This window comes from Microtus ochrogaster, chromosome X (genome assembly GCF_000317375.1).
Source record: "Microtus ochrogaster isolate Prairie Vole_2 chromosome X, MicOch1.0, whole genome shotgun sequence".
Classification (NCBI taxonomy): Eukaryota; Metazoa; Chordata; class Mammalia; order Rodentia; family Cricetidae; genus Microtus; species Microtus ochrogaster.
The window spans coordinates 46,049,725-46,066,051 of NC_022026.1; the positions used below are offsets into that span (position 1 = coordinate 46,049,725).

Sequence of the window (16,327 nt, forward strand, 5' to 3'; positions counted from 1 at the left end):
ATTAGAGGCTGGAAATACAGCTCTATGATTATTAAAAGCTCTTCTTGCTCTTCCAAAAAAATAAAATAAATAAAATAAAAATATGTATTTAGAATGCCTACTTACATCCAATAAAAAACATTTCCTCAATTTGCCTTTACAATGTAGTATGTATGGGTGTAAATGTTTGTGTTTATGTTTGCTTGCTGTGTTCTATGTTGAGCTTTGAAAAGTAAATCCCTATATACTCGAATGTTTTTTTCTTAGAATAAGGACACTCGTTGTCTTAGTGTTTCTATTGCTGTGACAATCTACCATGACCAAAAAGCCATTTGGGGAGAAATGAGTTTATTTGGCTTCTATTCCATATTGCTGTTCACTATTGAAGGAAGTCAGGACAGGAACTCAAACAGGGCAGGAACCTGGAGGCAGGAGCTGATGCAGAGGGTATGGAAGAGTGCTGCTCCTTGATTTGCTCCCCCTGACTTGCTCAGCCTGCTTTCTTATAGAACCCAGAACCACCAGCTCAGGAATGGAACTACCCATGATGGGCTTGACCCTCCTCCATTGATCACTAATTAAGAAAATGCCTTACAGCTGGGTGTCATGAAAGTATTTTCTCAACTGAGGCTCCCTCTTTCAAGTAACTCTAGTTTGTGTGTCAAGTTGACATAAAATTAGCCAGCACACACTTCTGTATACCATTATCATATTGAGAGAACTTAATGATAATTTTTAACAACATATAATGTTTAGCCCATAATCAATTTCCGTTATTGTGCTCTAAAAATCTTTTATATCTTCTTTATTATAATTATGGACCAAATTAAAGGCTTATGTATTACATATATTACATGCATTATACCTCTTCCAGCACATTCCATGTAGAACCTTCCATTTTCTTTACTCTCAATTTCTTTTTTTTTAAAGATTTTATTTATTACATATACAGTACAGTGTTCCGCACGTCAGAAGAGGGCACCATATCTCATTGTAGATGGTTGTGAGCCACCATGTGGTTGCTGGGAATTGAACTCAGGACCTCAGGAAGAGCAGTCAGTGTCCTTAACCTCTGAGCCATCTCTCCAGCCCCTCTCAATTTCTTTAATAGCAATTATATTGATTTTCTTTTTCAGTCTTGGCTGTCTTGGAACTAGCTCTATACATGAGGCTGGCCTCGAACTCACAGGAATCTGCTTGCCTCTGCCTGCTGAATGCTTGGATTAAAGGAGAGCGCTACCACCATCTAGCTTTGTTTTCAAATGTGCATTGGCATTTTGCTATGGCTGTTGGGCATGTGAATTCTGGGACTTGAACCCGGGTCCTCTGAGAGAGGAGTCAGTGTTCTTAACCACTGAGCCATCTCTCCAGCCCTAACACTGATTTTTTTTTTAAATATTTTGTATTTGCTATTTGGCAATTCCATACATGTATATAGTGTATCTTGATTGTCTCCACCCCCAGCTTTCCCCCAACTCCCTTTGGGCCCTCTCCAAAACATCTCCCTCCCACTTCATGTCCCATCTTCTTTTTAAAAAATAACCCAGCTAAGTGGAATCAGTGCTTCCCATGTGTGCATGAGCCTAAGACTTTCCAATGAAGAATGAGAAACCTACCAGTTGCCACCAACAGCCAATAACTCTGCAGCTAGAGTGTGGCATCATGACCTCCTCCCCAGTCATGCTATAATGCTAACTGGTTTGATCTTGTGCAGGTCACCACCACTGCTCTGAGTTCATGAGAAAAACAGCAATCTTGTATCCAGAAGACAGCATTTCGTAGCACTCTCTCCCATCATCTGGTTCTTATGTTCTTTCCTCGTTCTGTTCTGAGATGTCCCTAGAGATTGGACATGGGGGTTGATATAGATAACCTGTTTAGAACTGAGCATCCAACAGTTACTTATTATTAGCACTTTGGTCAGTTATGAGTCTCTTCATGTCCTTGTTACCCATTAAAAAAAGAAACTTCTCTGACCAAGGTTGAGATTAGCACTAATCTATGGTTATAAACATAAATACATTTAACAATTTATTTATTTTTATGTATATGAGTGTTTGGTCTACATGTATGTGTGTGCACTGCATGTGTGCCAAGTGCTCATGAAGGGCAGAAGAGGAGGGAACTGGATCTCCTGGAACTGGAGTCAGAGTTGTAAGCTGTCCTATAAGTGCTGGGAAACACAAGAGCAACAGGTGCTCTTAATTGCAGAGCTATTTAATTCTCCGGTCTCAAACATAAATATTTAGGAGGGAGTTTGACCCATCTATCTTGCAAAACAACAGTAGTAAGTTCTCTAGAATTTATGACTTTTCCAACCATGAAATTTTGAGCAGGTTTATAGTACTAGGCATGAATTCTTCCTGCGGTTCAGACCTCAAACTCAATCCTAAAGAGATTGGTTACCTCTATGACAATTATTCCACTATTGCACGAGTGGGCACATCATGTCTGAGGGTTGGTATTGTAGCATGCAGGGTTCACTCTTGGGTATATAATGACGAATTTCCCCACCGTACCCCAAAGTGGCCTTTGCATCAGATTCTTGCACTAGAAAACTGGCCAGCAGGAAGAAAATTTCCAGATCAATTACAACATGATCTTCTATGTCCTGCAGCCAAAGTAAGTGGTATCTTTCTTTAGCAGTAGGTTCCTACTATCTAGTTACAGTTGCAATAGATATTGCTATTTTTGATTACTCAAAGTCAGTTATTTTTTAGAATGTACCAGAATATGTATTTGTCTTTTTTTCTTCATATTTAGATTCTGATTAAATGTTGCAGTCACAAATACTGACTGCATAGGTAGTCATTCTGATGACTCAGGCCTATAAGCCCAGTTACTTCAGAGACCAAGACAGGAAGCTTGCAAGTTGAAGGTTCTGTTTCATGAATACATTAGTATAATGACAAAATCAACATGAACATATTTTTTAAACTTCTAAATAAAATTAAAGAATTTTCCTGGACATCCAAGAATGTCTTAAGCACTGTGCCATGTGCCTATACTGTTTAAAGGAAAATTTTCCCTTGCATTTGATATGTTAAGGGGTAACTTCTAGATCCTTCTATCATAAAAGTGTATCTTCCAATTTGTAACCAAGTAGTGATCATTAGTGAGCACGTTGTGTGAATGTCTTATTACTCCCAAACCTCTAGCCTCAATGGTTTCATTGTTTTCAACAGAACCAGTGATTATATAGAAGGTTACAAATAAACATCATCTAAACGTGTTTTTCTTTGTTAGCTGGCCCTTTTCTTTTGTTATTTAATTGTAAAAGAAAGGCTGGAAAGATGTCCCAGAAGTTAAGAGCAGGTAATGTTTTTGCAAAGGACCCAAGTTGGGTCTCATGCTGGTTAGTTGATAATGGCCTGTAACTGCAACTCCAGGAAATTTGACTTCCTCTTCTGGTCTCCACATGGTGAACATAAACTCAAGCAGAGGCACACACATACACATAAAATAAAAATAATGAAACAGCATAGGTTTTAGATAGCTTTAAATTCACTGAGTTATTTATTACCACTGCTCTAATTTTACTGCTAAAACTGTTCTGAAAAGACTCTTCAATATGTTTTCAATGTTCATTACTACAACTCTCTCATCCTTAAAGCACTTTCTTTCTGCCTGTCACCATAGTGTATTTGAAGTTCATCTTATACAATTCCTACTTCAGATTAGAATTAAACATTTTCTCCAAGAGCTTCCATTTTCTTTTAGTGGGCAATAATTTTAGAATATTTTCTTAAGGTACATGTATTATTTATAAAGAAAAACACATACATTGAAGGTGCATGTCTGTTTACTCCTTCTTGAGTGATGTTCCCAACTAGTACAACGAGTAGTGCTTTTACCCTGTATTTGAAGCTGAGTAACTCCTTGAGGCATTTAGTTTATCATCCTTCATTTAATATGAATGAAAACCTTCTTTAATACCTTTGCAATAGGGAAGAAGGAACGAATTCAACTCTATGCCCAACTTTTATTTGTTCATACCACTTCCACCAAGCCTTGGATAGGGAAACAAGGAAAACAATTTTAACAACTCTGCAAGTATTGAAGATTTGCTGCCTTGTGCTACTAGTGCCTATCCCATCCCACATGCTTGGGAGGCATGCATTTTATATGGCGGAGTTGCATTTCTCTGTGAAAATTACCACTTTCTGAGTGACAGCCCCTGCTTAGTCTTTAAAGCATTCTCAAAAAAAATGTCTAATTCCCTCTCAACTACCCACCGCTATTACACTAGCTTCCTTGGGACAGTGAGGTGCATTGACAAAGTCCAGGTGAATGCGAGTGCATGACAAGACAAGAAGAGAATCATATTAAAGAGTCAGCCTACTGTTTAGTCCTTTCTTCTCCTCCTTCCTTCTGTCCTCTCCATTTACCCAACATCTCCTATTTCCTGCTTCCTTCTATAGTCTCCCTTAACTTCCTTCCTTTATGTCTTTTTCTTTTTTCTCAACCTGTCCCTCCATCCAGCCATTTTCCTGGGGATTCTGCTTTGATCACAAGCCTAAGTTATAATCCAGAAGAAATTAGAGTATATTCAGATTCCCAGGATGAAAAAGAAACCACAGGAGCCATTAATGTGGGGAGAAATAGGAAAAGAATGACTGTAATATGTTACATATTTAAAAGAAAAGAGTTGAATCTTCTGCAAGAACCACTAACCTATTTGCTGAGAAATAGCTCCAAGGGATGGGGTAGAAGAGAGAGACAAAGATCTGGGAGGAGTTGGGAGAAGAAACTGTATGATCAGAATATATGGTATGGAAAAAACTTTTTGAAAGATTCCACTTCTCTATGCTCTGGGTTACAGGCATCTTACAATCAGCTATTAGCAGCCTCACATTTTTTTCAAGGAGGACTGTAGGTGCTATTCTCAATAAAAAATAGATATAAGGTTTTGTGGTTTTGTCAAAGTTTATCTGTAGGATTCTAATTTAATTTCAGGAAACATACCTCAGAGACTATTTTGCTCATTTTGTTTTTTTCTAGACCAGTCTTCCTTGTATAGTGAGCATTTGGATTGTACTGGGAGTTTCAAAGTGTTAATGTTCGACAATTCCTACTGACTACAGTAGATAATTAGAGACAAACAAGGGGTGAAATATTTGAATAAAATAATGAACTAAAACTATCATCTGACTTATCAATTGAGTAAAAGTCATGCCTTTCTGTGGATGAAGGTTTCTAATATTGGACAGAGGAGTCAAATCAGTTTGAGTCTTTGACACATTAATTTTGTGAAGACCATCCTTCACCCTTTCCAATGTTGACACAAGAAAAATGAAGCACAGATGTTTTCAGAAGTGGGAAAGAATTACAAAGAGCCTCGTATTATCAGCACAGTGAATTTGCCCATCTACAGAAGAATGATTATTGCTAAGTGTGTAATAGTGAAGCCCCCCCCCCTCTCTCTCATTTGTGAGACCCTAGGAAGAAGAGATTCTCCTCCAAGTTATATATTGACAACCAATAGCAAGTGTCTGCTGAGCTCCTACTTAAGCATATGTAGAACAAGAAACTTGGGACATTTTGCATGATATAGAAAGAAATGGAAAGAAGTCAGAATCTTCATACTGGAGGAAACTGATGAAAAAGTCAGGTAGAAGAGGCATACCCATAAAAAACTAGAAAGCAATAAATTAATGTTTGGCCAATTGGTGCAGCCCATAATCCAAGTTACTCAAGAAAGCAGAGGCAAGAGAATTGCATGAGTGAGGTCTACCTGGGCTATAGAGTATGTTCAAGACAAACCTAGGCAATTTACAAGGATTGTCTCAAAATGAAAAGCAAAAAGAAATATGGGACTATATAGAGGGCTTGCCTAGCTTGCATGAACAAGGTCTTGGTCCAATACTCAGTACCACAAATAATTAACTAAAGACAGTGCATTGTAAGTGTAAGATGAGAAGAGCTGATAACCCTATAAAAATTCAGCTATGTTAGGAGGAAGAATGAGAATGTTTGATGCATCAATTAGTCTGCAAAATATTCAAGATGACAAACTAGGAATTGTAAGGATCGAATTCAGATGTATGCAGACTGGACTGAGCATGAAGAAAGAGGGAGGGAAGCAGAGATGAAATGGAGATTTCAGCATTTTCATATCTATTCCTTGAGTACAAAGAGGCGGCTTGTTCTTTTAAGGGTTGGAAATGATACAGGTAGTTTGAAGGAAATCGGTCCCCATAATCACATAGGGAGTGGCACTGTTAGGAGGTATGACTTTGATGGAGTGAATATGACCTTGCTGGAGGAAGTATGTCACTGTGGGGGCAGGATTCGAGGTATGCTCAGGATACTTCCAAGTGTCTCAGTCAACTTCTTGTTGTTTGCAAGATATAGGACTCTCAGCTACTAACCCAGCACTACACCTGCCTGCATGCCTCCATGTTCCCTGTCATGATGATAATGGACCGAACCTCAGTAACTGTTAGCAAGCTGCCCCCAATGAATTATTTCCTTTATAACAGTTGCTGTGGTCATGGTGTTTCTTCACGTAAATAGAAAACTTAACTAAGACAGGAAACTATCCTAGGAATAAATATGGTGGCAGCTTCAAATGACCATTGTAGTTGACTATTTCGTATAAGGCTCTTTTGGTCACAAAAATGGAAGCCACTTAATATAACTCAAGAAAAAAGGCAATGACAGAATGTTCCAATTATAACACGAGGTTGTATGTTCAAAAGTAGCTCATAGGTCAGAAATGAAGGACCCTCTGTGACTTAGGGCCACATTGTCTCTGTTTCCTCTCATGTCTGCTTCATCCTTTTTTTCCAGTCCATCTACTCTCTTTCCTTATCTTCTCCAGAGTTGAAGCACGGCTCCTCTGATCACTTCTTTGAAAACAAAAATCTTTTCTCTACAGTATCAATCATTAACTAGCTATAGTTTCTGGTTAGATGTTTAAGAGAAAGAGAATCTCTTCTATACCTGAGTAAACAGTTTATTAGCCGGTTCAGCTCAGCTATCCACCTCAATAGACCGTTGACTTCAGGCTTGTGCCTGCTTCCCAGAGTCCTTAACCCAAGGCAGCAATGGTACAGGTACCTCACAAAACAGTAAGAGCTAGGGCAGAAGGAAGAGAATAAGACGGTGAAGCAAAGATCAGTTTGCTAATTACAGGCCTCCTTCTGGATGTAGCATTTTCAATGGCCTATTCATTCCTCAATCTTTGAAAGAAAGAAGAGAAATGTTGAAAATATTTAATGACTTCAGGTTCCTGGAAATGGATGTGAACATTCAAAATGAAGACTGTGTCTCTCTTTAGGTAACAATTTGCTTTGTTATTCATTTCTGCAATTTATTAAGAAATCTGAAAGGAACATCAGCTTTTCTGAGAAGCACTCTTAAAATCAAGTCACAGTAAATTGTGCAGCACAGTGACTGCGGTTATTAACAATGTATTATATGCTTGAAAATCAGAGCCAATTTTAATTGACTTCATAGAAACAAAAACCAGATAACTACGTGAGATAATACATATTCTAATTAGCTCAAGTCTTGGTATAATGTATATATATTTTGAAACATTTGTTGTACACAATAAATAAATATATATAATTTTTAAAGGGAAAAATCTCATGGGAACCCTTGCCTAGACAAAAACAACTTCGAGCATCTAAGGAATGATGAGAGGGGGAGAAATAGTTTTCCCCAGGGAAGACTTCACCTAATTGGTTATTCAATACCAAACATTCAGTCCAGAAATTATATACATACAAGTAACATTAAATTACTGAGCACATTGTAGTATATATTTAGGAATATGTGTGTGTGTGTGTGTGTGTGTGTGTGTGAGAGAGAGAGAGAGAGAGAGAGAGAGAGAGAGAGAGAGAGAGAGAGAGAGAACATAATGTTACTTCTCAAGGCATACATTATAGGCCAGCTAGAATGAGGCAAGGGACATGATCAGGTTGCCAAATTTTAGAAGGCAATTTCAGAAGGCACTCACTTTTGGGGTTATGAGAATTCAGAGTAAATATTTTCATGACTTAATGGTGAGTACTTCCTTAAATTTTGCACCTCAGCAGCTTAACCTGCTTCACCTTGGTCCTGGCTGTGGGATCATCCATAATGATGTTGAACAATTTACATAGAACCATTCGTTTCCTTTTTGCTGCCCCAGGTACAAAGCCATTGTCCGGCCAATGGATATCCAGGCATCACATGCCCTGATGAAGATCTGTCTCAAAGCTGCCTTGATCTGGATCGTCTCGATGCTGTTGGCCATCCCAGAGGCTGTGTTTTCTGACCTCCATCCCTTCCATGTGAAAGATACCAACCAAACCTTCATTAGTTGTGCCCCCTACCCACACTCTAATGAGCTGCACCCCAAAATCCACTCTATGGCTTCCTTTCTGGTTTTCTACATTATCCCACTGTCAATCATCTCTGTTTACTACTACTTCATTGCCCGAAATCTGATTCAGAGCGCCTACAATCTTCCCGTGGAAGGCAATATACATGTCAAGAAACAGGTGGGTGCTTACTGTCGGTTCATTTTCCTCCTTAGGTACTTGGCCTCTTGCACTAATTCTGAATCTTAGTGACAAGTATGATGTGTAAGTGATCACTCACTTGATTTTGAGATTCTAGGAAGTGAGTGATGCCTCTTTAGGGGCTTTGGGTTATTTCTGTGATAGGGCACTTGCATAGCATACTCTAGGCCCCCGGATTCAGTCCCCTGGAACTGTGAAAAAAATAATTTCAGGGACTCCAATGCTTTCTATAGATTTATCTTTTAATTTTAATCATGCTGTTTGACCAGGAAGAGAGGGACCACACAGATAAAGCAGAGGGAGAGGAAAATGAGACTGGGTGAGGAAAAAGATAATCTGGTTAAAAACAGCTAGAGAGTTGACTAAAGTCAAAGGACATGACATGCTTGAACACCAATGTCTTCATGAAAACCATCTCAATCTAGGCAATGCATACCTAGGCTTGCAGAATGATTGACTCAAATCCAGATTTGAGTTTCCCTTTTGAGGCCTAAGTTTTCTTATCACTGTTATAATGGTGATACTTTCTATTTTGTAAGGTTATTGAGAGTATAAGAGAGCATCTGTAAGAGCTACAAGTCCCAGAATGCAGAATAACCCCCTATGTCACTCCACCCTCTATCTCCATAGAACCCTGAAATTTTATCCTAGAGGGACAAGTAGAAACTAAGGGTTCTGGTTTTCCTTTTTGTCAGTATTTTAATTTTTTGATTTATGTATTTTAACTTGATGTATATGACTGTTTACCTGAAATGTATGTGCACCATGAGTGTGCATGGTACCCATGAAAGTTCGAGGAGGGTACTAAATCCCATAGGAGTAGATTTATATGTGGTTGTGAGCCACCATGTGTGCAGGGAACTTAACCCAGGTCCTTTTTGAGCCACCTCTCCAGCCCTAGCCATTTCTTTTTGCTTCCTATCCCAAATGCAGATCATATGTATGTATGTATGTATGTGTGTGTGTTTGTGTGTATATATATACAAAAATACACACACACACGCATATATATGAACAAAAAGACTTCCCAACTCCATGGAAGTGAATAGCCAATTTCTTTTTTTTTCCCTTTTTTCTTTATTCAAAGAACTAACACATTTTTTGTTTTTTAATTTATTTATTTTTTATTGAAAATTTCCACCTCCTCCCCTCCTCGCACTTCCCTCCCCTCCCCCCATTCCCCCTTCCCCTTCCCCTCCCTCTCCAGTCCAAGGAGCAGTCAGGGTTCCCTACCCTATGGGAAGTCCAAGGTCCTCCCTGCTCCCCCCAGGTCCAGGAAGGTGAGCATCCAAACAGACTAGGCTCCCACAAAGCCAGTCCATGCAGTAGAATCAAAACCCAGCGCCATTGTCCTTGGCTTCTCCGTCAGCCTCCACCGTCAGCCACATTCAGAGAGTCTGGTTCCCCTTCCAAAGTTCGTTCCTTACCAAGGAGAAATAATAGTTGTCAGTACAACTGACTACCTATTTGAAAGGCCTTTAGTAAACAAACACCCACTCTACCCCAAATTGTTTAATGAGGAAGAAGTCCCCCCTTGAAGTCACAAAGGTAGTTAAGCACAAAAAGAGATGTTCACTCTGCCTTGAATAATCACCTTCCTCACTGTGTCATCCAGAAATAGCTAGAGATTAAAAAATAATAATACAGACTTATCTCAGCTTGGCCAGTGAGGAAGAATAAAGCTGGCTGCTGTCTTGAGCATCAGAGGGGATAAGAAATAATTAACTGTAGAGTAAAGAAAGGCATGAAGTCGAATGGCTGATAAACTGCCCCAATGCTCTCTGGAGGGAAAAGAGGGCATTTACTAGCATTTCATTGTGCAATCCATTCAAGCATGTAATCAACTTTATTTAAAGATCTGGTCTCAGCAGTATGATGTAACTATTTTACCTCACGTGTTTCTGCTTCCTGCCTTATCAATCTCTGTTTCTGATTTAGTTCCCCCCCCCATTATCTTCATCTCCAATTGAACTCTTTCTGGCAGCTCTGCTCCCTCATTCATTTCCCTGTCCCCGTTTGTCTTCATCCCTCTAACACTGCACCCCCTCTGCTTCTTTCTCTGCTCAGATCGAATCCCGGAAGCGACTTGCCAAGACAGTACTGGTGTTTGTGGGCCTCTTTGCCTTCTGCTGGCTCCCCAATCATGTCATCTACCTGTACCGCTCCTACCACTACTCTGAGGTGGACACGTCCATGCTCCACTTTGTCACCAGCATCTGTGCCCGCCTCCTAGCCTTCACCAACTCCTGTGTGAACCCCTTTGCCCTCTATCTACTGAGCAAGAGCTTCAGGAAGCAGTTCAACACTCAGCTCCTCTGCTGCCAGCCTGGCCTGATGAACCGCTCCCACAGCACTGGCAGAAGTACCACCTGCATGACCTCCTTCAAGAGCACCAACCCCTCGGCCACCTTCAGCCTCATCAACGGAAACATCTGTCATGAGGGGTACGTCTAGACTAACCCTTCAAACTTGCCTCCTAAGGGACTCCAGATTTTGTTTTATGGAAGCCCCGGAATCGGTTGTTATCTCTGGACCTTCCGAAGACCCTTCAGGAGGCTGAGTGATGCAGATGGGTAGAAGTGATGACCAAATGCATCAACTAGTATTGTATCTCAAAGTAAGCCAGTAGGCTTCCTTTTCCATCTCAGCCTGGGAGGGCTTTTTCTGATGGCGATCAAATTTTCCTTTAAAAAAGAAGGAACAAATTGGAAATTATTATTCAAAGCACCAAGTCCTGCAATGCAAGTATGGTCAGTTAAGTCATAGGAATTATATGAGCAAAGAGAGCCGAGAAACCACACACTGAATATCTACTCTGTGAAAGATTTTATTTAAACAGAAGCTGATTGCTTTCAAAACACGGCTTGACTCTTTTTTTCCAGAAATATCTATAATATGTAAACCAAGGGACAACTTTAATTTACATTCCTAAAATAAGAAGCCAACTCCAAAAAAGAGTCCCATCTATGAGGAATGGACTTCATTAATAACATTGGAAGCCAGTGTAATATAAAACAAACCTCTAAATATTGACTTTTAAAAAGATGTTGCTGAGGACATAGGAGAAACACCCAATATAAATTGTAAGGCACAATACAACCAAACACATGGTCCATATATGGATATAGAGCAACAGTTTATGTTCTGACTTCTTGTTTCATAGGAATTCGGGTTGTTAACCCAATTTGGGCTATTGTAGTGTCATTCTGCCATTTAGGTGAAATTTTTTTGCGGGGAAAATGTTCATTTTATCCAAGTAACAACTATTTATAAATGTATAAAGGATGGCATTTATTCTTGGTGTACATGTTTTGAATCCAGTACCTTTACTTAGGTTTAATTGTGTTTGCTACGGTGAAGCAGGAGTTTCAATATGAGGAAGATCATAACTGTAGAGAAGTAAAATCATGTTTATATTGGATGTATAGTTCCCCAAAAATGTGTGGAGGAAATTAATGTAGTTTTATTAACATGAATTTGTGTCTAAACATGTCTACAAAACAGTCACAGAAAGCTTAAATTTTTGACCCAACCAAAAAAGGTACATATTTGTTTCTATTTTAAAAGACTGTGCATGAAATAGCCCACATGCAGATAAAGACTGGACCGGTGGCTCCATCTCTCTCTAAATGCATAGAAAGTACCCTGTAAAGTTTGGACTATCTTACTTGAGAAATCCTTCTTTGACTTTTTCTGAACTTAAAGAAGGGCCAATTCTGACAGACTGTGAATATGCAGACTCACTTGACTCTAAATCCAAGTTGTACAAGTGTTTCTTAATGTGTATCCCTTAAATCCTAAGGCAATTTTATTTCAAGCTTTCTCTGCCTGGGTGATATATAAACAGCAAGCACATAGCACATATAAAAAGCTTTCTGTCGGTTGATGCGGGGAAGCACTGGCTGGCTGTGGAGCTTTAGGCATTAGACCCAAGACAGTGTAAGGATCTGTGCTGCTTACAATTGTACCAGCTGGAACAAAATCTCTTCATTCCCTCCTTCTCTGGGCTTTTATGTACTATAAACACAAGCTTTCCTGGTAGTCCTTAATTACATTGCACTGTTTGAAAAGTGAGACAGACAGCAGAGGTTTAAAAAAAAATCAAGAAGACTTGCTATCCCAACATCACCTCTAGCTATATGACTTGGTTATCTGTTTTCGCTCCTCTAGGCTCCCTTTTCATGTTTAAAATGAGAAGACAAAGCAAAGTCCCTTCTATTGCTAAGACCCCCCCTGTGTCTTTTTATCTCCTCCAGTTCTGTCTTGAACGCGCATCCATGTGGCCCATCTCCTTACAATTAGTACACTTCTCTTTCTTCTATAACCAGAAGTCACTGGAGACCCCTTACCCACTCTTCCATGCCCCCGGATACATGGGTGGGATGAAAGAAGCTAGGTTGTTCTGCTACCCGAAGGCTTTTTGGCATCACTCACATGAGGAAAGCTCCATGAGCTTACAGGGTTTTAGAATTAGAGCTGAAAGCTACATAAAAAAACATATGGCTCAGTCTTCTCACCATTCAAAGGGAGCTCTTGCTCTTTGCTCTTCTTTAGCTTTCATACACCTGCTCTATCAAAATCCTGGGTCACAATTTGCCTTTGCCTCAACCCTTCAAATCCCATGAGCATAAGTGGCTTTGTGTCTAGATAGTTGTTAACATAGACAGCCTTCCGGGATGGCTAGAATTTTGGCATATGGAATTTGGAATTGTAGTTTTAGCTTCTCTGATAGACCTGCTTCTAGAGATGTTCCCGGGACAGGTTTCAGCCTCCTGTCTACTTCAGTTACCAGGAGGTGCAGATTGTGCATCTCTTCATTAGTCACTAGACAAACAGTGAGAAGATCAAGGCCTGGGTATTGCTGAGTGTTCTAAGGAATCTTGTTATTTCCTTGTGACTTGTAAATGAAAGAGTTGGGGGGAGTTTTGGCAGCCAATGACCCAAAGTGGTAAACCATAGAGTGAATTAAACAATGGGTCGAACCAGACCTTCTTATTAGCAAAGACTTCATTGGTCCATTCTTTCTCTAACTACATTCAAGTTATATTTTAAAATCAAGAACCTAAAATCATATGAGAAACCTGAGATCCATGTAGCGTCCCTTCTGTGCCAGGACAGAACACATTGGGACTGGAGCTGAGCCATTTCATGCCTGGCTTCCAAAGATAATCACGTTTAGCACTTATGTCTTTGGCGAAGGAAAAAAAAATCAATTTTTGCTGTGGAAACCCATCTGTGTTTATTCAATTGACAGATACTACCTTTCAATCTATCTTAAATTGAGCCTCCCCAAGGCAGGCAGCTCAACAGTGATAGATTAAGCAATAAACAAAGCAGTCTCCCCACCATGGGCTGCTGCTGGCTGGGAAGGTACTGCTGCCATTGGGAGCAATAGTCTACAGCAAGATGATCCTCCCTGCTTAGTGCAGACAAGGCTCCTCCCTGCTGGTGATTTTATGATCCCCATAAATGGGCATGGCTCAGCCCACTTCTGGCTGCTCTCGCTTCCCCACTGAATTGAGCTTTCTGCCTCATTAGCAAAGCCTCTTTGCCCCACTAATAATTTGGTTCTTCAACTTAGAGGCTGAAGAGCCCGTAGGGAAGCGATTTAGAAGCTGCTACAGACGAAGCCATGTCTCATCCTGGTAGGAAAGTGCACACTGAGCACAAGTAAATGAACTAGACTGTGAGATGTGGGAGAACCCGGGTTGTAAAGTTCATGTTTCCGCCAAGAGGAGCAGTTGGTTATTGGTTTCTGAGCCTCATCCTGTGTCAGCTGGCCTCTAGCAAAGGAGATTATCTTTGTTTAGAGAATGATGTGGGGAATGGCATCCTCACCTGTGGGCTAAAAGGTGGCGGCTAAGTCACTTTCCTCAGAAGCTGGATGGAAACAATTGCCCTGAGGGCCTGACTGTATGAGGATTAAATGAACAAATCATGGGTTTATTTTTAAGGTGTGTGTGTGGGGGGGAGATGTGCACTTTCTTGCCATTGGCTCTCTTCACATAGATTCTAGAAGGGAGAGGTTGTGAGAGAACGGATTAGAATTCACCCTGGGGTTCAGGGAGGGGCAGAGCATATTTCACAAAATTCCTGTAACTTTGGCCCCTTTTTCGGGGAATGAGCTAGCAGCTGAAAAGAAGCAAGAATGCCTTACTTTACAGGACAGATCTCTCTGGCTCTCTGCATCTGTCTTCTCTCTCTCTCTCTCTCTCTCTCTCTCTCTCTCTCTCTCTCTCTCTCTCTCTCTCTCTCTCTCTCTCTCTCTCTGCGTGTGCGTGCGCGCACACATGCTATTCAGTGAAACCACACCGCCCTAAACTCCTTCCGTCTGAGTCTGCACTGCTGTTCCTCCCGGCCACACCTCTCCCACAGAACAGACACAACAACTTCAACACTGCTCCACTCTTGCTGTAACTTCGGCCTTCAAGGCCAGTGAGACAGCGCAACTGGTAAAGGCACTTACTGCTGAGTCAGACGTGCTGAATTTCACCTCCAGAGCCCATGTGGTTGAAGGCAAGAACTATCCTGCGAGTTGTCTTCTGACCTCCACACATGCACCATGGCACATGCAGGGGCCCTCCACACAACCACCCCTCCCCCCACACACGTAGATAAACAGAGGTACTAAGAAGAAGGTTTGAAATATTATAATTTGGGCCTTCGAAGACATCCTTTGTTAGACAAAGGAGGAGCAAGCATATGCTCCAGGAGAACATATATTATAGAGCACTCAACAAATAGCACACGAAGAACAAACTTGCCTTTTATGAAACCTCATGTTAGAAATGGCACTCAATGGAGTTGAAATATTTTCTTAAAGTTTCAAGGTTGCACATGTATTCACTGTAGGAACCTTGGGTTAGATGATTACAGTCTATTATTAATTCAAAAGAATGTTGCATTTACCTCATGTTCATGGTCTATAAAGTATTCTCACACGCATTACCTCATCAAATAAACGTGTTTCCCACTGACCGAAAAGCCCATTTACATCCTTTAGTATGGGAATTTAGAAGTATTAAAGTCACTTACTTGTGACCATCTAGCACTGAATTAAAAGGTCCATGGAATCATGGGACTGAAGTATGAGCTGTCAAAATCAAACCACATTTGACCCAAGAAAAGGAAAAGGCTGTTTCATCCACTGCAATTTAATGTGATTTCACTTTTCTCTGATCTGAATTAACCATTCTGAACGAGTCTGTGGCTCATTCTGTGAAAATGACAGTCATTACTTCCCCAGTTTCCAGGACATTTTGATAACCCTAGAAAGAGACTCCTTACTTTGGTACAAGGGAGTTAATAGGGTTATTGTTGTCTGTATAGAAGCGGTAATAACTTCCCCTGTTATAAGGAAGTGTTATAATGGAGCTCCTAGGACTTAATACAAAGGTACGCTAGATGTTACCCAAAGGCCTGACCTAGTGAGAGAATGTAAAGGGATCAGGTAAAGGACTCATTGAAGGCCAAGGCAGGGATGCAGTACAAACTGGTTGATCAGGAAAGTCCCTTAGCTTATACCTTCATCCCAACCCAGAGATACATATTAGTTGCAAGGACCCACATGCTTCTGTGGCTAGCTGAAAAACCTACCCAACAGGCTGCTTGGGGACACAGGCTTGTAATCCCAGCACTCAAGAGGCTGAGGCACAAGAATTATTACAAGTTCCAGGACAGCCAGGGCTACATAGTGATACTTTGTCTCAAAACAACCAAAAAAATCAAATCAACGACAAATAACTCAGCAATGGACAAAGTCAAAGAAGAGGACCCAAGTCCAAACAACTAACTTTGGGTGGGTCAGGATTCATTGGAGAAAGGGTATCAGGAAT

The 16,327-nt window shown here is 40.5% G+C and overlaps 1 protein-coding gene across 1 annotated transcript in view; it reads left to right on the top strand.

Moving 5' to 3' along the window:
* Positions 1 to 14,726, top strand: part of Grpr (gastrin releasing peptide receptor) — a 37,992-nt gene extending 23,266 nt beyond the window's left edge. Inside the window, exons 2-3 of the mRNA XM_005358767.3 lie at positions 8,120 to 8,471; positions 10,560 to 14,726. Coding sequence (XP_005358824.1) covers positions 8,120 to 8,471; positions 10,560 to 10,946 — 739 coding nt within the window. The 3' untranslated portion in view covers positions 10,947 to 14,726. The remainder of the gene's footprint in view (positions 1 to 8,119; positions 8,472 to 10,559) is intronic.
* The last annotated feature ends 1,601 nt before the right edge of the window (positions 14,727 to 16,327 follow it).